General features: G+C 39.8%; 1 protein-coding gene across 7 annotated transcripts in view; it reads right to left on the bottom strand.

The window, feature by feature from the left end:
• The window catches only part of SUCLG2 (succinate-CoA ligase GDP-forming subunit beta), a 337,575-nt gene that overhangs the window by 263,146 nt on the left and 50,070 nt on the right, over positions 1 to 24,359 (bottom strand). For 6 of the 7 annotated variants that reach the window (XM_033424868.2, XM_049715818.1, XM_049715817.1 and 3 more), the window contains exon 2: positions 14,102 to 14,243. In XM_033424868.2, the coding sequence (XP_033280759.1) occupies positions 14,102 to 14,243 (142 nt within the window). Of the gene's footprint in view, positions 1 to 14,101; positions 14,244 to 24,359 lie in introns of those variants that run through there. The other variant, XM_049715819.1, reaches the window with a different exon arrangement.

The raw sequence follows: 24,359 nt of genomic DNA, 5'->3' as shown, positions 1-24,359 counted from the left end.
TTTTTATAAAATCGAAAAAATCAGGCCATTGCTTGTGGTCAAATGGATCACTGGCCCCATTTTGGATTCACACCCTTTGCCATGTCCCGCTGACTCTCCCTCCACTATAGACCCTGGCCATTTGTCTTTGGGCTCAACCAGTAGGATGTTAGCAGATGGTATTGCAAAGAGGCTTGAAATATGCTACAGGCTGGGCTCAATCTCTTGCATTTGGGCCATTTCCCTGAAGATTTGCCCCAGCTAGCCTGATGGTCCAGGAGGATGAAAGTAACATGGAGCAGCACTGGACCCAAACAGTAGCTTATAGCCAAGCCCCGTGAGACCTCCCTGGATCAGCCAATATGCAGATGTTTGAGCAAGAACAAGTGACTCACTGAAGCTTGGGGATGGTTTGGCATCTAGCATTGCTGAGGTGATACCAAATTGATGTGGGTTCTTATCAAAATCTTTCAGTAGCTTCCCATTTCACTTAGAATAAAATTCAAAATACTTACCTGGCCCACAAAATCCTGCATGATCTGGGCTCTCATCTCCCTCTCACCACACTGCCTTTCAATCTCACTGGTCTCCTTCCTGTTTCTCAGACTGAGAACGCTGTTTCTAATACACGATCTCAGCCCCACCTGCTGCCTCTGCCTCGAACACCTTACTGCCAGTGCTTCTCATGACTGGCTCCTTTTCATCCTTACATGTTAGCTTAAAATCACCTCCACAAAGACTTTCTTGACCATCCCAAGTTTTCCATGATTTTACCACTTGTTTACCTCTGTCACAGCACTTCTCATATTCTGTAAATAATTTGTTGATCTGTTTATACTCTGTATCCCCACCAAGCTCAAATATTCAATATTTTCTAAATAAGTTACTGAATATCAACTGAATGATGCCCAGTGGTCCAGAAAATCTGTTAATCTGATACCTTCCTGGTCTGAAGTGTAAAAGATTTTTATTATTGACAACAGAAAGTGAGAATCGATACAGTAGTAGCGCTATAGATTATGTTTATCCATCACTGATACAGTTTTTAAATTAAAAGTTCAAAAGGGATTTAATGGGGTGTGGGGGGGAAATGCTAGCTGGACATAAGCTTATAAAAACCAGAGAGAATTATACAAGACTTTAGTTGTATCACATTTTCCAAATGAAAGAGTACCTCATTATCAAACCCCTATTAACAACCCTCCACCACCACTAAAACCACTTTGCTTAAATCAAGGGAAGCTGAACAAATAAAAAGTTGTTTGGCCTTTTAGCTACAGAAGTTAAAACAGAAGCAATGAAAGACCTGTAGCCCATTCTCCATCATTAGTTATTATACTATTGGCCTAGTGGAAAATTTTAGCTGTCCACCTTCTTCAGGGACTTCATTGTTCACAAAAGACCCCTTTAAACTCCAACAACTGTGAAGTTAAAAGCCATTGAATCATGGCAGTGGATGTGTTTCTATATTGAGAATATCTTTGTAATGTGAAACACAACAGACCCAGTTCCTTGTTCAGCTAATGGGTGCTGCTTACAGTATTCATGGCAGGGAAGGTGGACACAACAGCACTCCTCACAGTTTTGACTAATAAAATCAACCCAGGAGATAGGATGTCAGGTTGGCCTCAAGCAGGAAGGGAGGGCTTTGGTGGGGGCCTGCCCAGTCTACGGTGTTTTACATGAAGCTTTAGGGAGCAAGAGGGTGTGAAAAGATGGATCAGATTCCCTGGGTGAAGGCAAACAACCTTATGAACAGGGCTCTCGATGCTAGAGGCCCTGGTCCCTTGACTTTGGGCTCAGAAGTAAAGGGCCCTTGACTTTGCTTTTCTGTCACTCAGAGGTGCTTCATTTGGACTGGAATTTGTGAAGCGCACCAGTACAGTTAGTGAAGGTGCGACCTCAGAGTCTAACCTATATGGACCACCTGGGGCCTCTGAGAGGATTCGTTTATAAACTAGGAATGAGGATGATGACATATCTCAGAAATGTCTTATGAAGATGCAATGAGAAAACCCAGGCAAAGAATTTAACAGCAGTTATTAAACATACATGGAGTTCTCAAGACAATGTTAGCTGTTGTATTTTCCACCACCTAGCACATGCACCCAATAAATATTTACTGAGTCCATGAGTAAATGAAAGTCTCAGCTTCTGTTGAAGTTTACTCTTCTGCTTGAGAAGGGGAAAAACCTGTGTAAAGGTAAAACAACAGGTCTGCCTTCTAAGACATCAACAGGATGGCAGATATGAACATTGCAGTTGCAAGAAAAGCATTCCGTTTTTGGTTTTGGTTTATACATCATTCTCATAAGTTTGGTTGGTTAGTAACCAACCTCTACAGTCCGATGAATTCTGATTGGGTTCCCAAAAGTTTCACAACCTACAAAGGCAAGGAGAGGTCTGGAACTTACTCAAAGTAGTATCCGTTAGGGCACTGTCCACAGAATCCTATCTAAGAAGGCAGCCATCTACACTTCCCTTGGACAGCACACTTCTCTCTTTCCTACAAGTTAACTACCCTGACACACAAATAACAAAATGATCTAAGTTATGGCTTCTCTCCTCAGAGCTAGTATTACCAATATCTCACCAATCATTTTGAGAGATCATTTCCATCAGAACCAAAGAGAAAAAAAATAAGGCCAAGGCTTCCATTCTAGGGTCAGAATAAAGTCTGTTCATTAGATGTATTAGATTTAATAAAGAGCCAAAAAGGAAATGTAATTTTCACCTCTTCTAGGAAGTCGTCCCTGATCGTCCAGCATCCACAGTGGGATTGGTACACCTTTCCCCTCTGTGTGCCCATAACACTAAGCCATGCTTCTCCCATCACTGCATTTCTAGGGGTATGCATCAGTCTCTCTACAAGGCAGTGAACACCTCAGAAGCACCAACTATTCTTGGTCATCCTTGTGCCCAACCAACCTCAGTGTCTGAATCGTTTGAGGCACCCAATCACTGTTAAATGAATTAACATCACACAGAAAAGATTACTTAAATTACAAGTGTTTTTTGAGTCCTCCCTTGGTTTCCTTACAGTCCAATCTCTTATTTTATCCAAGGGTGATAAACAAAACACTATGGCAAGGATGGAAAGCTACTGTATAATACTGTACAATATTTATTTTTTTTCCATCAGTAGGCAGATGAAGTAACAAAAAATGGCACTGAAATGAGCATTCTTGAGGTACCTTTCAATTTAAATGAACAAACATCCAGTGATGCTATAACTGAAAGCACAGCTGGGTGATATAAATAGGGACTATCAATACCATGACCTGCTAGAGCTCAGAGAGAACCTGGCAGAAAGTGAAGCTGTCTTTGTCTAAGTAGACTTGCTCCTGGCAATATCAGAAGACCTGACCATCCCCACATATTGGCCAAGGCTGTTTAGTGGCATTAGACAGGAGGACCAGCCTGAGGAAAATCCTAAACTAATTTCTGCCAGAAAGCTGGCAGCAGGCAAAGCTGGCAGGTTGACATCTCCCGTCATGACCTCCCACCTTTCCACCGTGGCCCATGGGGCTGCTGCTCCCTTAGTTTTGCCTTCTCCCTAAGCCAAATTTAAGGACATGACCCAGTGGCATAAGAGAAAACCCAACGAGTGTGTACATCCTAGAAGCCCTGCTTGGCAACTGTGAACCTAGATGGAAGGTTTCTTGGAGTGTTTGTTCTCTTACTAATTTTTCCATTCAGTAACCATTTATGGAACCTATACTATGCTCTGGGTACCAGGAAAGCAAAGATGAATGGGAAGCACCCTTGGCCCTGGAATGGAGAACTAAGCTTTGTCCTGTGTTTATACGCTGGCTTCCTGAAGTCATCCCTAAGAGCAGGGGTCCCCAACCCCCAGGCCACAGACTGGTATGAGGCAGCACAGCAGGAGGTGAGTGACGGGCGAGCAAGCGAAGCTTCATCTGTATCTACAGCCACCCCCCATCGCTCGCATTACTGCCTGAGCTCCACCTCCTGTCAGCATTATGGCGAGTTGTATAATTATTTCATTATATATTACAATGTAATAATAATAGAAATGAAGTGCACAATAAATGTAATGTGCTTGAATCATCCTGAACCATCCCCCGCCCCAGTCCGTGTGAGAACTGTCTTCCACGAAACCAGTCCCTGGTGCCAAAAAGGTTGGGGACTGCTGCCTAAGAGTATCAGGAAGGCCCTTTCATCTCCTCTTCATTCTTCATTTAAAAGCTGCATGACTTAATGGGGTAATACTTAAAACCATCATAATCCATTCCATAAAACAGGCTTCAGTAAAGGACCACTGTTATCAAGGAGTCATTCTTAAAGTTACTCTACAAGTAAGGTGATCATGTACTTTATTGTTTAAATGAAGACAGTTTGAGAGTGAATGTGATTGCTATTAATAATAGTTCTGGAACAACAGATGTATCTAAGTCTATCCAGACAAACCAATAAGGATGGTCATCTATGCTCAGAGACACTTAAAAAAATGTTAAATGCCAGATGAATCTTGAAACCTGTCCTGGTTTACGGGAACACATACAATCTCTTTCTTATATGAAGAGTATTGTGTGGAGAGGTCAGCCCACAACTGTCTCATAAGTCATGTGCTTCCTCTTTCTGAGAAACAACACACCACAAGTTAAATGACAGCCTCTGCCCCCACCCCGTGCACACTGAAATGTGGTGCACACCACTCACCGTAACAGCAAAAACCACAGCAATATGATGACAACATCTGCACTGCTGGTGGGAATGTAAACTGGTGCAGCCACTATGAAAAACAGGATGGAAGTTCATCAAACAGTTTAAAATAGAACCACTATATGATCCAGCAATTCCACTTTTGGGTATTTACCCATAGGAAATAAAAACACTCACTTGAAAAGACATATGCACCCCCATGTTCACTGCAGCACTAAACAGCCAAGACTTGGACACAACCTAATTGTCCATAGACAGATGACTAGATAAAGGATATGTGATGTCATACACATGTATTTAAAACAGAATATTATTCAGCCATTAAAAAGAAGGAGATCCTGTCATTTATGACAACATGCATGGACCCTGAGGTTCTTATGCTCAGTGAAGTAGTCAGACCGAAAAAGACAAATACCATATGATCTCACTTACACATGGAATCTAAAAAAAAAAAAAAAAAAAAAACCATACTCAAAGATACAAAGAAGAAATTGGTGGTTGCCAGAGGAGGGGGCAAGGGGTGGGTTGGCTCTTTTTTTCATTTTATGCAGCCAACATTATCCTAATAGCAAAGCCACAGAGAGACATTACAAAAACAAGTAGAGACCAACGGCCCTCAGAGACACAGACACAAAAATACTAAACAAAATATTTATTACAGAATTCAATAATAAATAAAAGATCATATACTTTGACCAAGCAGGTTCATTCCAAGAATGCAAGTCTGGTTCAACATTCAAAATTCAATAAATTATAAAGAAAACAAAGTGATTTTCTAAATAGGTACAGAAAATGCATGATACTATTTGGCATCAATTTTTTTATCATTATAAAAAAAAAACACTCAGTAAACGAGGAATTGAAGGGAATTTCTAATTGTTGTGAATCCACAAACAGGGAAAACCTGTAAGGGATTCTGAGCAATAAGAAAGTGAAGGGATGAAGATTTTTCTCATGTTTATGATACACATGTAGGTTATCTATAAAGAAAATATATATTTATGTAAAGTTGTTTTTCAGTGCTACACCTTGCACCTGAAGACTCTGGGAACAGTCTGATTTTTGCATATCAAATACTTTTAGCACTGTTATTTTCCCCCTGTTATCCACATCCCATATACTTCTTTCCCCGCATACTGAAGCGGCTGGTATATTCGCTCAGAAAGACAAAAAAAATTCTAATACTTGGTCCACATTTCATCTGAGAAAAATAACAGACTCACAAATCCCTTAGCTTGTTCCATGTTGAATGAAAGGAGAAAAAGATACATAATTGAGGTAGCTTGTTTACTCATTTGGTTTTCATCCATCCTACGGTAGATCAAGCAATATATATATTTAAAATTTTTTCAGTTCACTTCCTGACTTTTTTGTAAGCAACCTAGAAAACTCAAGTGGAGCCTTAGTACTATTTATGAACATCTGTTAAACATTGCCAACTCCTGTAACAACCACCTTGGGGAACAGCGTAGCCTCTTAAAAGCATAATTCCTTAGGTAATATTTATTCTGTTGCAATGTAAAGAAAGGTTTTCATTTTCTTTCAAAATTATGCAACTTTTGACTTCACATAGCTCCATCTCCCTAGAAAATATCAACCAACAGTATATGAGTAATATATTCATTATCAAATCATCTGACGAGCTGTACACTAAATATAGTTCAACACTCCAGTGTTATTGGAAAAGCCCTGAGCATTGTTTGTTTTTTATCTGCTGTTGACGTTTTTAATAGCTGTTACTATATGTCTTTTATGATGGCTTGAAACATTCACTCAGTTCAGACCAAAAAAGAAGGAAGGAAAGAAGGAAGGTAAATTGGCGAGCACCTCGTTTATATGAGGCATGTGCTATGTTTGTCTTTTTCTTTAATCTGAATCATTCCTTGACATACATATTATTAGCCTCAATTTTATAGTCAAGTAAATTGTGGCTTAAGTAACCAAAGTAGACCTGGGATGATGTTCTGACTGTACAGTCCATGCTCGTTCTAAGCCAAGAAGCAGACACAAATTCCCCCAAATTCTAAAAGCTACAGAGACCGCTACCAGGATCACCAAATCCATTTCCTCTTCTTCCTACGCATGCATTGAGACTGTATTTCCCAGTCTCTCTTGCAGTTCACTGTGACCATCTGATGAATTTTAGCCAATAGAATGTGAGCTGAAGTGATGCAGTATGTGCAAAACTTCCACACGCAATCCTCCATGCTCTTTTCCCCTCTTACGTGACTGAAACAAACACAATCCCCAGGTCATCTTTGAGACACACGTGTTGAAGAGGACAGAGTGAAATGATGAAGGATCTGTGAGTCACCACTTACAGGCAGAGCAAGAACACCATATTGGACTCTTATGTGACCAAGAACTCCTTATTGTATCAAGCTACTGAGAACTGGGCAGTTTATAAGTTACATAAGCTAGAATTCCCTAACATACAAAAACAGAAAAAACAATCTAAGTAAGTCACAGTGGGAAATAATATAGTCAATCTAGGGATTACCATACAAGCATTACAATAATATTTCTGAAAAACATATTTAATATTTAGGTAATGCTCATGTTATTATGTGGACTTTTAAAAGCAGGACACAAAACTATATGCATAGTATTTTCCCAGAGTTAAAAACAAACATTCTCTCTCAATTATATTTATGTAAATATGTGCACAGAAATAAATGTTGCTGACTGAATGAATGCAGAAGAAAAATGGAGGGAAATATGTTGATCTTAAGGCAGGTTCTCTCTGGGTAATGGGATTATAGGAGGTTTTTCCTTCTTTGTGCTTTTCTGTATTTTCCAAAATCAAAATAATAAGCATATTCCTTTGATAATCAAAAGAGATTTATCTGTTTAAGATTTCTTTATAAAGGCCAATATGTCCAGACAGATGGCTAATAAGAAGCTAGCTTTTATGCCTACTTACCCCAGGCAAAGCTTTTCTACATTTATAACCCCATAAGGTATCTTCTGTAGATTTAGAACTACCACGATATACACTGGGGTGAGTCAAAGACCTCAGGCACAAATAATTCATAGGAAAGACCTGGAAAACGAGACCATGTACATAACTTCTTTGTTCATTCATAATGAGGTACCTTTAAAAAAATTAATAAATAAGTCCATTAATGACAAACTGAAAAGACTGAATAAAATTATGTTAGTCACCGTGAATACACAATCATAGACACACAGGATATGGTGATATTTGGAACCAGTTCCAAAAGGAAAGCCCCTTTGGTTTAAATGAGGATTACATGAAATCACACTTACAAAATGCTCACCATGATGCCAGAAACATGGCAAGAGGCCAAAGGTTAAATCCCACCACTATTATTTTTATTGGTTAAAATGTGAGAAGAACTAATCCTTGCCTTAGCCAAAATTCAAGTTGAGGTATAGACTTTCAAAGCCCTGTTCTCATTTTCTAAGCAAACTGACCGGAAGCTAAATGTTCACTCCCATAAAGCCTACCTGCCCACAACCTGTCTTAATCTCATCTTTCATTTGATGGGTCTCCTGCTACTTCTATTCAGTGAACAGCACAAGACAATTAAGAAAAGACATTCTAGCAAAGAGGAATTCTAGGGAGATGACCAGGCAAGCCCATTTATATGTGCAGACTTAGGAAGAAGAGAAAAGAACATTTTATTAAAAAGGGTGAATCTCTTTGCAAAATATATTCAATAGGAAATATTATTAAAGGTTACAATTTGTTGAACGGGATGCTCTTAATAAACATAGTCAGGGAAAGCCTTTAAGGTCAATTTAGGTGTTCTTTTAGGGAGCATTTGTAAGTAAACACGGGCAAATGAAAATTTTGTGAGTAACAATAATATTTATTGAGCATTTACTATGTCTCAGGACCTACAATAAACACCTTCTGTCTGGCTGAGTCACCACCACAATTCCTAGAAAGTAGACACTGTTTCAACCTCTGATGGCCCGCATTTGTCAGCACCCTTGCAATTGCATTCTTGACTGTAGGTTCAAAATAATGGACAGCTGGTACGGTGGTAAAAAGAAGATTTACTACAGAGTAATCAGTGTTATCCTCACCTATCATTGTAAGACAATAATGACCACCATCTCAACACAAAGGTTATAAGAAGATCTTTTTGCAAGATCCTAACCACATAATGTGATATGACAAAGCCACAACAATCAAGGAGGCTTACTATGCATTTAATTGCCTACAGGATTAACAGTACATGTCAATCAGTAGTCAATGGGCAGCAGTTCCCTTTTTATATAAAGTACAACTCCTTAATGGTGTAAGTAATTCACCAGGCTTTAGGATGTGATTATATAAAACGAAAAGAATAAGTTATCATATTGACGAATGGAAACACGTTGTAGCTGAAAGCACTCCAAAGCTGGCCGAGTTCAATAAAAAGCTCCGTATCTCCATTTTAGGAAGCATATCATTAGCTGAGAAAAGATTAATTTCTCCATTCACATTTCAATTTCTTTCCCGACAAGAAATAAAACTGAGTTTTTGAAACACAATCTTCTTGCTTAATCAAATGTTGAGAGTCTCATATCAATATGAATGGAATAATTAATAAACTGTGGAGATTCCAAAAACTAAAAAGTGGTGGTCCTAGATAAGTTTCGTCTATGCTTTTATATACATCTTTGAGACAGGCCTTTTGAGTTATGTGAAAGACTTATGCCTTCATTCATTTTTGTTTGTTTTGGTTTTTTTGTTTTGCGGTACACAGGCCTCTCACTGTCGTGGCCTCTCCCTTTGCGGAACACAGGCTCCGGACGCGCAGGCCCAGCGGCCATGGCTCACGGGCCTAGCCGCTCCGCGGCATGTGGGATCTTCCTGGACCGGGGCACGAACCCATGTCCCCTGCATCGGCAGGCAGACTCTCAACCACTGCGCCACCAGGGAAGCCCTGCCTTCATTCATTTTTAAAGAGAACTGAAACACAACATAAAAATTAGTCATGCACACAATAGGTATTCTGTAATTATTTGCTGACTGTATACATTAAATGTAATCCATACAGGAGAAATCCGTATAATTAATAAATCTCCTGAGAAAATTATATGCAAAGGAAACAACTCCTTCCTGAAAGCGTGATTACAAAAGGTAGCTCATAAAAAATGCTGCAGAAATGAATATTATCCATATATTAAAAACTTAATTCACCAAACCAAATTTACTCTCTCAATCAGATGTAAGTTCATTTTCTGTGCAACAAAATGAGGATCTTGCTCAATAGCTTATCATTATGAATTGTTTCAGAAACAAAAGGTTTGCATTACCCACTTGAAACAAATGGTCAAATTAACAAGATTTCTATAACTACACAGCAAAACGTTCTATTGCCCAAAGAGATACAACAAAATGAATCCTTAAGAAAATATCTTCAGATTACACAGTTTCTATAAATTGTGCCTTAGAACCTGCCACATCTAGTTTTAATTCAATCTTCTAATCTTATTAATATGCATTTCCTATCTTAAAAATGCTGACTCACATATTAAAATCTCCCAAGAAGAACATCATCAAGTTAGCAAAGAGGAAAAATGCTTGGAGAAGAGATTAAATCCAACCTGGCTGGGTAGAAATCCCATCTTTGTCAATTATTAGCTGTATAACCTTGGCAAGTTTTTAACCTTATCTTGCCTGTTTAGTTGCTTTAGCAAAACAATGATGCTGCACTAAAAATGGCAGGCTTTGGCAAATGACTGAATATGATAGACATGAGAAGCATTAAAGATGACACAGGGATATCTCAGCTGGGTAAGTAGGAAGAGCTAAGAGGGAGAAAGAGTTTGGAGCAACCAAGAGATGACAAGCTCCATCTGGGCCAGGAAAGACAGAGATACCCTTAAGTGGATGGCAAACAGAAAACCAGCAATGTGACTTTAAACGCAAAGAAAGAGATTTGTAAGATGATCTACACAGAGATTACAATGGAAATCACAGGCATGGCTGATATCAGTATTTATTTTCAAAATATTTTATAAAATGTCATTTTATTTCAAGACATATTCAAATATCAATAAAGTAGAAAGGCAAGCAAATACATTTCAATCATTTACAAACTTCGCAAAGTATAATGTGAACTCTCCAAACATACAATCGACAGAATACTCATTATGAGATGTCTCTGATTTGTCTGTGAATTTGCATCATGACAGCAGTGAACCCTTTGGAATTATATGCTGCTGCTGCCGATGATGACAACAATAAAATCTTATATAGCACTTACTGCACGTTACACATATTATTCTTCTATGTAATTTTTTCCCATTAAAATACTGTAATTATAAAGTGGAGGTCCCATTTTCAGGACAGTCAGAAAGACATATGTGTGATCCACCTTCAACCTTAACCTCAAATCTCCTTGGTAAAACTCCCAATTGTGCTGTTGGTTTTGTCAATCTTACAGAGACAAGAACGTAAACAGGGTGAAGTTTTGCCAGCTTCTTTTCGTTTTGCTCACTCCAAGCAATCTCAATGATGTGCATACCTCCTTTCATATTTACTATCAACTTGTTTCATGTTTAACCAACTAGACTTGGTACCATCTCCTTCTCCAGTACTATAAATTTCCCCTGTGACCAAAACTGTCTACTCAACAACAAAAATCAGAGATCTTCCTTCTCCCAAAACGACTTACTGAGTAAGAGGAGGATTACTCATTCATTCAGAAAATGAGGTGCTCCGATGAGTTCTCTAAACTCTCTTTTAGCTCTAAGCAGGATCACAGTGAGGCCTTCCCAGGGCCACCCTATCTAAAGGATGATCACGGGTATGCACAGGCCAAGGCACACATGCAGCCACATCATTCTCAATCCAGTTTCATTCTCCTTAAAAACCACTCCTCAGGAACCAAAATGTTTTTTTTTAAAGTTGATCTTCATTTTTTAATTTAACTTTCTTTTATTTAAACTTGCTTCACTGTCTATCTCTTCCCCTCTGTCCACCCTGCCTTGGCATATAAATATCACCTTGCTAATTCTTCCAGAGCAAAAATCCTGTCTGACAAACACAGTATACAATTCCCACCGACAAAGTGGTGGCTAAATAAATGCTTATAAAACAAATCCATGACAAAGATGCCAATTAGTCCAGTTAAGTCCAAATCTCTTTGAAAATCTGAATGGTAAATTCTCTTAGCCGTGCTCCACTTAAGGCGGGTGGGGGGTAAGCAGCTGGCTTCCAGAATTCCCTTAAGAAGGATCCTTAGACCTGGACTACTAGAGTGTCAGCACATTTAAGAAAATAATAGGGAAAATGAGGACCAAAGACCAACCTGAACTTCACACTTCTTGCTCTCTTTACCCAATCCCCAAACCAGAGGAGTATAAAACGAAAACAATCCTTTAATGTAATGATGTTAGAATACTAACCTTTACTGAGTCTATTACCACAGTTCACTGCGGAACTCTCATCCAGGTTTAAGTCTAATTTTACTGTTTTTTTTAACCATAAAAACCAATTTTGATAGTTCTTGAGAATAAAACCAATTTTCATTTCTTAAAATACAGACTGCTCTCGGGCTTCCCTGGTGGCGCAGTGGTTGAGACTCCGCCTGCCGATGCAGGGGATGCGGGTTCGTGCCCTGGTCCGGGAGGATCCCACATGCCGTGGAGCTACTGTGCCCGTAAGCCATGGCTGCTGGGCCTGCGCGTCCGGAGCCTGTGCTCCGCAACGGGAGAGGCCACGACAGTGAGAGGCCCGCGTACCGCAAAAAAAAAAAAAAAATATATATATATATATATATATATATATATAGACTGCTCTCAATTTCTACATTTAACATCTGAAAATTACAAATTTATTCCTTTCAAGAATGTAACTTTGAAGAAGAAAAAGGGCTTGCTCATCTTCCACAGCTGCATCCACCAGACCTAAAACACGTGGTTGACAATAACTATTTGTTGAAAGAAAAAATAAATATACATTTCAACTGAAATAACAGAGAAAGGATCTGGCGTATAAGCACCAGGGGGAACTCTGAAAGGGAGATAAAAGAACAATTACTAACCGAAGCACCTCATCGCCTACTCTTAAAAGAGTACAGAAAATTGGAAAATTGAAATACAGAGCACTCTCAAACTTTGCTACAGCTGCCTCGGAAAGGCCAGTGAGCAGATGCTCTATGCTTTCTTTTTTAATGGCAAACAACTGCTCTCCAAGATTGCAGGCGAAGAATGCACATGCATCCTTCTAGAGTCCAGATCTGCACTGTCCGACAGGGTAGCCACAAGACAGCATGTGTCTTTCGAACACCTGAAATGTGGCTACTGTGAAATGAGATGTCCTGGTGATGTAATATATAAATCAGATTTGTGAGCATTAGCACAAAAATAGAATATAAAATAACCCCTTGAAAATTGTTTTATATTAATTACATTTTGAAATGATAATATTTTGGATATACTGGGGTAAACAAAACATATTATTAAAATTTATTTCACCTGTTTCTTTTTATTTTTATTAAGGTGACTTAGAAAATTTTAAAATACTTGTGTGGCTCACATTATATTTCTAATGGACAATGCTAATCCAGACTGATAACGGGAGAGTCTATATGGCAAAAGAAGGAATATTCACTGAAAAACAGCAAAATCTGAGTCCTAATTTCTCAATCTATAACTAGGGAAACTGATTAGATTTTCTACCATGTACCGGTGTGCAGTCTCCCTTAAAGGCTCTAAATAGCTTTGGGAGGTAAACACATTAGCACTGATTTACAGACAAGGAAACTGAGGCACAGAAAAGAAAAGGTACTTACGCAAAGTTACAGAGCTGATAAATGAAAGGGCAAAACACTGAACCAAGGTCAGCAGAAGCAGCTGCATAGCACAGGGAGATCAGCTCGGTGCTTTGCGACCGCCTGGAGTGATGGGATGGGGAGGGCGGGAGCGAGGGAGACGCAAGAGGGAAGAGATATGGGAACATATGTATATGTATAACTGATTCATTTTCTTATAAAGCAGAAGCTAACACACCATTGTAAAGCAATTATACTCCAATAAAGATGTAAAAAAAACCAAAAAGGACTTCAAAATGCACATTCTTCCCTTTCCCTCCTCCAGTCACTCAGAGGAAACTTTCCGCATGTTCTAAGAGGCTTAATAAAGGATGCCAACTGTCTTGCCTGACTTACCCTGCAATGGGCTTCTCTCTGACACTTTACACTCTTCAACCAATTTTCTTGCAGCCACTAAACCACAGATAAGAGAACTAGGTGAAACGGTGACTGAGAGACTTGGAAAAATTACCATAGAGTGGCACCCCATATGCTGCTATCTCATGTAACAGAATAAAGTTTTCTTAATTGGACATTTTGCTCTTGCAACTCAAAGTTCTACACTGTACCTGTCACTGTTAGTATAGCCGGTGACAAACCACTACCTGTGAATTCCCTGATTTGGCCAAGCGTACTTCACCTACTATGAATTAGCTTACTTAGTCTCTTAGCAGCCTCCAGAGCTTCATTGTCAGTGTCTGCTACAAAGAATCTTTGAACTTTCACTCCGTTGTCAGACATTAGTTTCTTGCTCTGGTATTCGTGCAGGTTCAACCATCTTCTGGGGGTTAACTGAACCACCTAGAGAAATTGGGGAGAGAGATAAGGAGACTTACAACAGCATGAAAAATAACAGTCAACTTATGGGGCCAGTCTTATAGGTACCCTCAGAAGGCAATCGGCAACAGAGATTTTGGAGGCAAAAGAAAAAAAAATCTATAATGAATTCTTCATGCTTAATTGTTTTTCTAATCAAAAATGTTAAGGACAACCACACACACCCCTGAATGAATAAGGTCTGTAACTTAGTTAACAGGAATGTACCAAGGTCAATTTCCTGGTTTTGATACTGTACTCAAACCATGTAAGATGTCAACACTAGGGGACGCTGGGGGAAGAGTACACCTGTGTACTCTTGCACTATTTTTGCAGCTCCCTGTGAGTCTATAAGGACTTCAGTAAAAAGTTATTTTAAAAAATGTTAAGGACTCTGTTATATAGCATATGCTTTCCCCCATCTCCACTCCAAACAAAGCTCAAAGCATTATTTTAATAACTGTACACACAGCATGAATCATCATAAGGTATCTCAGGAAATTTGTTTCAACTCTTTGAGGTCAATGGGCCACAGACTAATCCACTTCTTTGTTGTGGTTTCTAATGGACCCTAGGTACAGTCATTATGTGTTTAATGAGATTATCGCTTTCACACACCAAAGTTGAGTACAGTAACCTGAAAAAGTCACCATTAATGAAACTACTAGTTCCTAAAAACTGCAATTTGTGTATTAAAGTAACTCTGCGTAAGAATCATGTGAAAGTGGTTTTCCAATATGCACTAATCAATTAGTTTATATTTGTGCTAGAAGAAAATAATCAAAGGACGGAGTGACATGAACAAATAAATTCTTCTCATGCTTTAGAATAAGATCAACATTCCCTATCAAATCCATAAGCCTTGTTTTTAAAAGAAAAGAAAAAAAGAAAAAAATGAATACACTTAGTTTCAGTTCTATCCATGAGTTATGATGCAAAGGAACCACAGTTCACTAGAGGTAAGATAACAATGCCATTAATGCACAAACCAACCAAAAAATCAATCACACAACTGGCTCACAATACTGGTGGTGGAAGATCACCTGACATACCTCCTAGCGGCTTCAGTCAAGGACCTCAGTGGATGTCTGAGCAACATCATGCACACCATAAACTGAGGCCCACAGGGCTTTACCACATGGAACCACTGGCTTTCAGGACCTTTAATGTGTCCTTAAAAATGGCATGTTCTTCTGGCATCTCCAAGCTACAACGCACTCATGAAGCTCTTTTGGAAGAGAGGCATTCCAAAGAGGCTCCAGAACCTTACAGCAAGACTGGGTTCTACTCAAGGACAGAGTGTGTCTTCAACTTCTTTGTGTCTTTATGAAGAATGTGATAGTGCTTGGCATACAGAAGATACTAAAAAATTACCAGTTAGATAGCCAAATAAATAAATCCTGCCTTTTGTCTTTTTTGTCCCGATATAGATAACTTTTCATTTCCAGAAACTGACTTTCTCTAAAAAAAGTAAAAGTCCTTCAGATCTAAAATAAACATAATTTACACACACTTGTAAAAAAATTCAAATTTCAACATGATCAAGCCTCAAGCTCTGTCTTTGTTCCATCCTTATAAATATTGGTAACGATGTTATTAAAATTGAAGTTGCTTGCGCTTCTTCTTTAGAAACAGATAATGCTAAGATAAAAATAAACTGTCAGACAAGCAGTGCTCACAACTGTTTACTGTATATAATTCGTTAACTGTATATGATTTGTTACTCTTATTTCTGAATTTTTAAGTCTTGATGAAATATTAGTAATTTGAAAAACACAACAATTCAAAAATGAATGTACTCGTCAATTTAGTAGTCTTTATAGCACCTCATGTAACATGCCAAGAAAAAATTCAGTTTGAGGCATTTAGTAAAAGCCCGCTAAAGAAAGAAGAGATTGAATATGATATGTGACATATTCTGGGACCACTTTTAAAAGGCCAATGGGGAAGGATCAATAGATTAAGTTTATGTTGACGTACCAATTTAAAACCATTAACAGAAGAAAAAAAGAAATACTGTTTGAAAAGGACATTTGAGAGAGACTAAAAACAGCCATAGTGTGGTCATGGTCAATTTCTTTTCATCAGAACACTCACTGTATTAATTTTAGATATGTTAATGCAATCTGCTGCAAATTAATTGCAATTGATCCAGAGACCAGCTTCATAGACATATAATACATATTGACTGTTTCTGCACTGACTCAAAATGAAAAGCTGCTTAAAGTCTGTGGCTCTTAAATTGAAAACCAACACAGTGAACATAGTTCCAAAGCCACTACTGATACTCAAGCTATCACTCCACAAAGTGATCGTTTTACAGAATAATTACCTATATTTGTCAATCCTAAACTTGGAAGAGTAGGGTCCCTGACTGGGTCTAAGACTTCATTAACTCAACTTCATTAATTAAGAATTTGTGATACGTCTAGACAGGAACAAGTTAAGTCTACTTTTGCATTTTCATGGCAAAGAAAAAAGAAGAGAAGTTACTAAGTAGAAGGATGGTGTAAAGCATGCTGCTGAATAATAATAATAACAACAATAATAATTGTTCTACCTATTATTGATGGAGCATTTCCTACAGGTTAGGTATTATAATCAGTATTTATATTATCTAATGGCCAAAAAAATCATGAAAAGTATTATTATCTTTCTCTGTAACTATCATTAATGAAAACTAACAAATATTCCTAACTGTCCTCCTTCCAGGTACTTCTTTGCCTTAGCTGAAGTTAGGTGAGGCCATGTAACTAGTTCCAGCTAATAAGGCCATGAGTACACATGGTGCGTGACACGTTAGGTCCAACATTTGATTGTCAACCCTCCCACCCACCCAAACACTCTCTCTCTCGACCTGGGGATTGGCAATATTCAAGATGGTAGCTGATCTATGAGCCAGGGGTTAAAAGTGAGGACTGAACATCCCCAGGTAAATCACAATGAATGTGCAGTGAAAAATAAACCTTTGTGGACTTTTAGCCATTGAGATTCTGGGGATTATTTGTTGCTGCTGCAGAACCTAGCCCATCTATAGCACCTAGTCTGTCCTAATAAAACCATCTTACCGTTTAGGAAACCCAGGCTGAAGGTTAGTCACTGGCCCACTATCACAGGTGATTGTAAAACTGCAAAGCTTCGACTGTAATACTACTGATTCCCTCCGTTTGTCCTCTGGCTCCACATTCCCAGAGGCCCCTTGGTGATAAATACTGAGACTGGCATGAGCAAGATATTGCTGTCTTCAAAAGGTCAAAAATCTACCAGGAATAGGATTCTCATGAAACGCTGGCACAGCGCACGTAAGGAAAAATGCAGCTGCTCCAGGCTTTGGGAGGGAGGGAAGTGGAGATGTGAGCAGGTGCTGTCCCAAGACTCTAAAATGGTAGAAGAAGTAGTTTATTCCAATTCCTAGGTAGAGCGACCTGTTAAAACCCTAGACTAATATCTTCAATGCAGAAGTCAGGAATCTTCCAGGGAATCTATGAACCCTGGAATGTAATGGAAGAGAGTTTAAAGATCATCTGACCCAGTGCCTTTCAGTTGTTTCTGCCAGTTATTTGCCTGCTTGCCTTCAAACTGTGTTCTTTGCAACTTGGCTCCTGCCTAAATTTGAGACTGTTTGGAGATAGGACAGTGAGAAGAAGATACCAGGCTTCGGCTTCCTCTTTCTAAGTCAGGTGGCCACTCCAACAGTGACTGCATCTCCTCTGAAGCCTCAGGTCCCTCCAGACAGCCCTTCCTTCCGTAACTCCAGCTCTTGCTGTGTCGCCACCATGACTCCTGCGCCCACAAGCTGGCCTGGACTCTGCCAACACCACCCCCTTCCACTCCTTCCACTCCTCAGGCTGGTAGAAGGTTCCTAATGTTGCCAGTCTCTGGGTGGCCTCCCCAGCCCTGTATGGATTCTAATTGTTCTAATACTTTTGTCATGAATTATCTTCCCTTAACTCCTATTAAATGACCTGTTGCTCCACAGATTTTGAAGGCGCCCCTTCAAGACATCGCAGGGGAAGAGGAATGGCAGTGGGCCATTATAAAGGCGACTTTGGACCCTTAATCTGCAGCAGTTTCCCAGGAAGTCCCATGTTCCATATACTGGGGTTCCAAGGTACAGAAAGACTACTGGGATCCAACCTCCTCATTTTAGAGTCAGAGAACTTGAGGCCTAAAGATGAGAAGTAACATGCCTAGGGATCCTACAGTGAGCCAGACGCAGAATGAGAAATGGACTAATTCCAATGTTCTTTGCTTTTTTCATGCAGATTTGGCAAAGTGACCATATCAGGAACAGCATCATGTTCTCAAAACAGCGGGAGGGGGTGGGCCCCTGGGTTTGGTTACTTCTAGATTTGTGCACTGACCTTTCCATCGCTCCCCTCCCTTCCATGTTTCTTTGACAGAGCAAGCATTTCTAAGCTTGGAGGGGAAGGGGAAAATACAACTTAAAAGAAAAGCAGCACATAAAGATTTAACAGCCAGTGGGAACAAGGGAGCAGAGACAGAAGAAAAAGAATGAAAAATGAGGGAAAGGACAAAGAGAACCAAGAGATAAAAAGACAATGACTAAGCAGGGAAAAATTCACAAGAAAACTCAAAACACAAAATTAGACAGCTCCACAGAAACAAATGACACGACTGAGAAAGGATCCTTCACCCCGCAGTTTTAAAATCAGAGGTGTAAAGACTACTGAAATATCGCCACGGGAGGGAAAAAAAAAATTGATCAAGGGAGTATAGAAAGAAATGCCATTCAGCTGGGTGCCCCCAAAGGGAGAACGTGTGAGCCACATCTGACCACTGGCTCTCTGCACTCCCTGTCTTTCTTCAGCCTGACTTTCCACAGTCCCGCTTCACTCAGGCAGCATAACAGAGTCTGAGAGAGAATAAAAAACTCACTAACAACCAGGAAAATAGAAATTAAAACAAAAATGAGAAGCCATTTTGCCAAAAGGAACAAAGCTGACATTGGATAGGGGAAAAAATGAAAGTTTGATAATGTCACTGGTGAAGGTATTTCTTTCTCATACACTAACCATGCAAATCAAACACCAGTATGACCACCTTCAAAAACCATGTGACAGCACTGATGGTAACCAGAACACCCACATCCTCTGAACTGTGAAGTCTACTTGTTGAGTGTTTAAACTAGCAAAACAGTCACATGTGTACCCAGGATACATACAAGGCTCTTCTGTGTAGTGTTGTACATAATAAAGGGGAAAGTTGGAAGTGACCTAAATGCCCATCAAATAGGAGACCAGCTAATTAAACCACAATATATTCAAGCTATATGAAGCACTGAAAACTCCTGTGGCAACAGACTAGCACCACTATCCATGTGTTCCCCTCCATTCTCAGTTCTCCTGCACCTAGCGTGCCAAAACTTTCCAGCAACCCTCCAGCACCCTTTTCCGGTGGCTGCAAGGACGTGGAAGCCACATGTGGAGACGGTGGAGTCAGAGGGTTGAAACAGCATGGATTATCAAGTTACTACATGGAGGACCCTTGCCTTTGAGTCACATTTACATGAACAAGAAATAAACCTTTGGGACTTCCCTGGTGGTGTAGTGGTTAAGAATCTGCCTGCCAATGCAGGGGACACGGGTTTGAGCCCTGCTCCGGGAAGACCCCACATGCCACGGAGCAACTAAGCCCATGCGCCACAACTACTGAGCCTGCGCTCCAGAGCCCACGAGCCACAACTACTGAAGCCTGCACGGCTAGAGGCTGCGCTCCGCAACAAGAGAAGCCACTGCAACGAAGAGTAGCCCCTGTGAGCCACAACTAGAGAAAGCCCGCACGCAGCAACAGAGACCCAATGAAACCAAAAATAAATAAATAAATAATTTTTGAAAAAAAAAGAAAGAAATAAACCTTTGATTTAATAATAATAAACCTCAGTGGTCAACAGACCACTGAGATCTCAAGAATAACTTCGTCACTGACTAGTCTAGCCTGATAAGTATGGGGGCCTAACACTGACCATTCTCCAAGACACGTTACTAGAAGAAAACGGCAAGTTTCTTTCAGTATATAAAGTAGAATAATATTTATATTTCAGACACATGTGTCCACACACAAAGCAATATTCTGTATATTCCAAGGATAGACATATGAGTAAGTAAATGTATAGGAAAAGGGCCAGATGAAGTTCACCAAACTTAATGCCAGTAAATCTGAGGAGGGCAGACCAGGAACATGGTGATCAAAGGATGTTTAACCTAATCTATAATTTAAAACAAATAAAAAATTATAGAAAAAAACATTTATTATTTGTGGAATGAAAATCAATTTACTCAAAAACAACACTGAGAGGAAGTCATCAAACCTAAGCTTTAACCCAAATGCACAGCCTCGAGTCTATTAACTTGCCTAGAAAATGAAGGGCTTGCACTCGTACTTAAATGTAGCAGGGGTTCTTCAAATGTGGTGTGAAATCAGGGTGGGGGAGGAAAAGCCTGCCTTCTCTGTTACACAGAACTATCACCTCTAATATAAACTCCTGCTGTTAGATAGGAAGAGGCTCTTAAACCTCATTTTGAGCTCTCAACAGCATTGACGACAGTGGAATACAAACAAGGAATTAGCTGTAAACTCAGAGGAAAATATATTTCCCTCTCATTACAGGCAAGGAAGGCAGATGCTCGGTGGGGCAGTGGCATGCCAAGAGTTGGTCTGTGTTTGTTACATTTTAGTTTTTGCCAATGTTATTCTGTATGCAAATTAGCACCCATAAATCTACCTTAGTCACATTACCTAGGAAATACTAGGCTTCAAATAAACGTGTTGGTGCAAATGAAAAGACAGATATAACTCGATGTGTCTCAATATGAGTACCATAAAATAAAAGGCCTGCTTGCTTAAAACAGGCACTGATAAAGAAGCCACTTCACTGTTGCCCTGGAAAAGAGATTAAGTAGAATCTCGTTTATAAGAGGAAGATAACAATAACAACAATAATAATAACAGCACTTTTCTGTTTAGCCCTTAATATGAAAACACCAGCACGTCAACTCCTGCTTCACAAAGAAAACATGCTGAAGAGACAGATAAAGAAAAGCAGCATCATGATTAGAAACCTAAGCCTATGGAAAGGAAAGAATAAAGTCAGACTTGGAAGAAAGAGCAGCAATGTGAGTACCGAGACTCTGTTATATTTTACGTGTGTTCAGGCTAAAGTGTGGGGCCTTCGTGTGGGGCCTTCATATGGGTAACCTTTGAAAATATAGCATCCTTTTTGTCGAGCTGGCCACTTGCCATTTACACTATCCCCATTTTGCACACTGTAAAGAAATTAATTAACCAATTAATGAGCCCCCTGTGGCGGAGTCCCTAAGCTCTAACAGGGGTACAGAGGGAAGCTACCCTCTAAGGATGAGAGAAATAGCTGAAATGAGTTTCATCATTTACAAGGGAGGAAACTAACAGGCCCATCCTCATAGGATGCTGTGAGGATTAAATACAAGTCAATCAGAACAGCACCCAGCATATAATAACTACCCCAAAAAAAGGTTAGCTACTGTTATTTAATATAGAAATACAAAGCAGGAGAAAAGGGTGACAAGGAGACACTGAGGAATTGCTAGAATGAAAATAGTAGGTGATCATATAAACAATAACGAGGAGCCCTTGGTGTCCTGCTGCTCACTTTAAATGCATTTGGGGAGGTATTTTTAAACTCTAATAGTGGAATGTTACACTTAATTCACTCAACAGTCACCAAACAGTAATTTACAAGAGGAAGGACCACACAAATCTCACATTTGAAAAGCATCTAAAATGTGTTATCTGTGCTAGGTAAATTTATTTTCCATCTCATTTGAGCAGAATATCCCCATGTCACAGACGAGGAAGTGTGAAGGTGAAAGAAGTCAAGAAATGTGTCTAAGGCCATTCAGCTAGCTAGGTGAGAATCAAGATTTGTATCCAAGTTCTCTGCCTAAAATACCTATGAGTTTTCCATTATTACTTTTCTTTTTTTGTCTTTCTGTGAATCTTACGTCAATCCTTGGAACTACCACAGATAAAAACTATACTGCCATTCCTGACCTAAAAATACCTAGCTTTCTATTTAAAAGAAGGGGAAATTAAGCAGCTGACAAACTGGGAACACTAATGAAGATGGTGTGGTATTTAATTAGAGTAGATGGCTAGAGAGGAAAAGCACTTTAAAAAGTTTACTGATTGTTGGGCCGTACCCTGAAGGCCTACAAGGCCTGTGCTTGCCCAGCTTCAAGACCAAAGAAACAGCCTAGAGTCAGCAACAGAGACATTAATAGTTTAATGGATGGAGGAGCTTATAAGTCTGAAGCAAGGTCCTGGAGTGACGCCGCACCACGTGCAGTAGACAGCGGGGAGGACATGGCGGCAGTCTTCACTGGGGTGGGGTGGGGGGGATTACCAGTTATAGGGGAACTGACGTCAGGTGGACTCATTAGTTACCAGGGAAACCAGTAGAGGGGTTTCCTCACCATCCCTTGCATAAGGCCAATCATTAGCTGGGGCCTGGGCAAGTATGTAAGAAGGTCAATCAAGTGAGTAGGGTGTAGGTGAAGCAGCCACTGGTCAGGCCAGGGATGTACAGAGAGCAAGAACAGCCATCTTGAGTGGCCTGACCATACACTGATCAAGAGAAATAATACTTGAATTCTTCTTTACAACAAACTAGATGAGGATCAGACTAGGAGCCTGAGGCCATTTGTGCCCCTCTTACAAGGCATCTCTGATAGTACTGCTTCTCTAAGGCCCCACAGTAAGGGGAGGGGGCAGCATCTGTTACAAAAATAAAATAAAATCATCTGTCCTACCAGGGAAGAATAGAAAGTTGAGCTTTCAGACTCTCTAGACACTGGATCATAGCCGGTTGCTATTTTAGATGTAATTCTTAGAGTGCCATGACAAGGTCTCCTATTTTAAAACTACACCATATACTAGCTGACATGTGTAAGTGCTACAAAGCTGTGGAAACCGTACTAGACACTAGAAAAGCATTACATCAATTAATTCTCACAACCACCCTACGAGGAAAGAAACCAGCAGAAGCCCGTTTTATAGATGAGCAAATTAAGGCACAGGAAAGCTAAGTGGTTAGAGGCAGAGCCACATTCCAATCCAGGTGTGTGTGCCAGAGTCCAGAGTCTGTGCTCTTCACTGAGGTAGAAATTGTGAATTGCCTCCCAGCCCACAAAACTGGGTCCTGGGCAGTGAAATTAACTGGGGCAGGAGGAGAAGTGGAATGCTCTGCTTTACAGATTTCACTGCAGGACATTTACAGAGCTGAATTGAAAAGGAGGCAACTGTGAGAAGCCAAGCATCATGTCCCAAGGCAGGAAAGGCTCAGTGTGACCAGAACAAGGGGGAATCCTGGAAAGCATTAGGGTGGAAAGGTGAGCAGGGACCAGACCATGCAGGTGCTTGTAAGCTATGGTATGGAGTTTAGATTTTGTTTTTATTCATGGGGTGTGAGAAGATCAAATTCACATTTTAGAAAAGTCACTCTGTCTTCTGTTTACAGAATGAAACCAATTACAAGAGGGAAGCATTAAACCAGACTAGAGCCTGCAATCTTTTTCTGTAAACAACCAAACAGTAAATATTTTAGGCTTTGAGACTAGATAGTCTCAGCTGCAACTATTTAACTCTGTCTTTGTAGCACAAGCAGGCTTACATAATACATAAAAGAATGGGCAGGGATGTGTTCCAATAAATCTTTATTTACAAAAACAGGATGTGGCTAGCAGGCCACAGTTTGCAGACTCCTCACCTAGACCACAGAGAAAGTGGTGGAGGGGGAAACAGAGAAGAATGGAGGGATTCTTCACAGAGTTTGGTGATGAAGCAAAGCCTACTCATGGATTAGATATGGGTTATAAAGTAAAAAGAAATCTAATATTAGACACACATACACATGCACACAACACACACACACAATTTACAAGGTTAATTCATTTAAGCCTATTGAGTTTTATGTACCTGCTAGTCATAAAAAGCATTTCTTTAGGAACAACCTTAACCTTGGATTTTTTTGCCCAAATTGGCCTTTGCATTACACTTAATTATTGACACTTCTGTACATCATTCCACAACATCAGAGCTGCT

Source organism: Orcinus orca, chromosome 10, assembly GCF_937001465.1.
Source record: "Orcinus orca chromosome 10, mOrcOrc1.1, whole genome shotgun sequence".
In the NCBI taxonomy this organism is placed as follows: Eukaryota; Metazoa; Chordata; class Mammalia; order Artiodactyla; family Delphinidae; genus Orcinus; species Orcinus orca.
The sequence above is the reverse complement of the archived record's forward strand: the minus strand, read 5'-3'. Positions and strand labels throughout refer to the sequence as shown.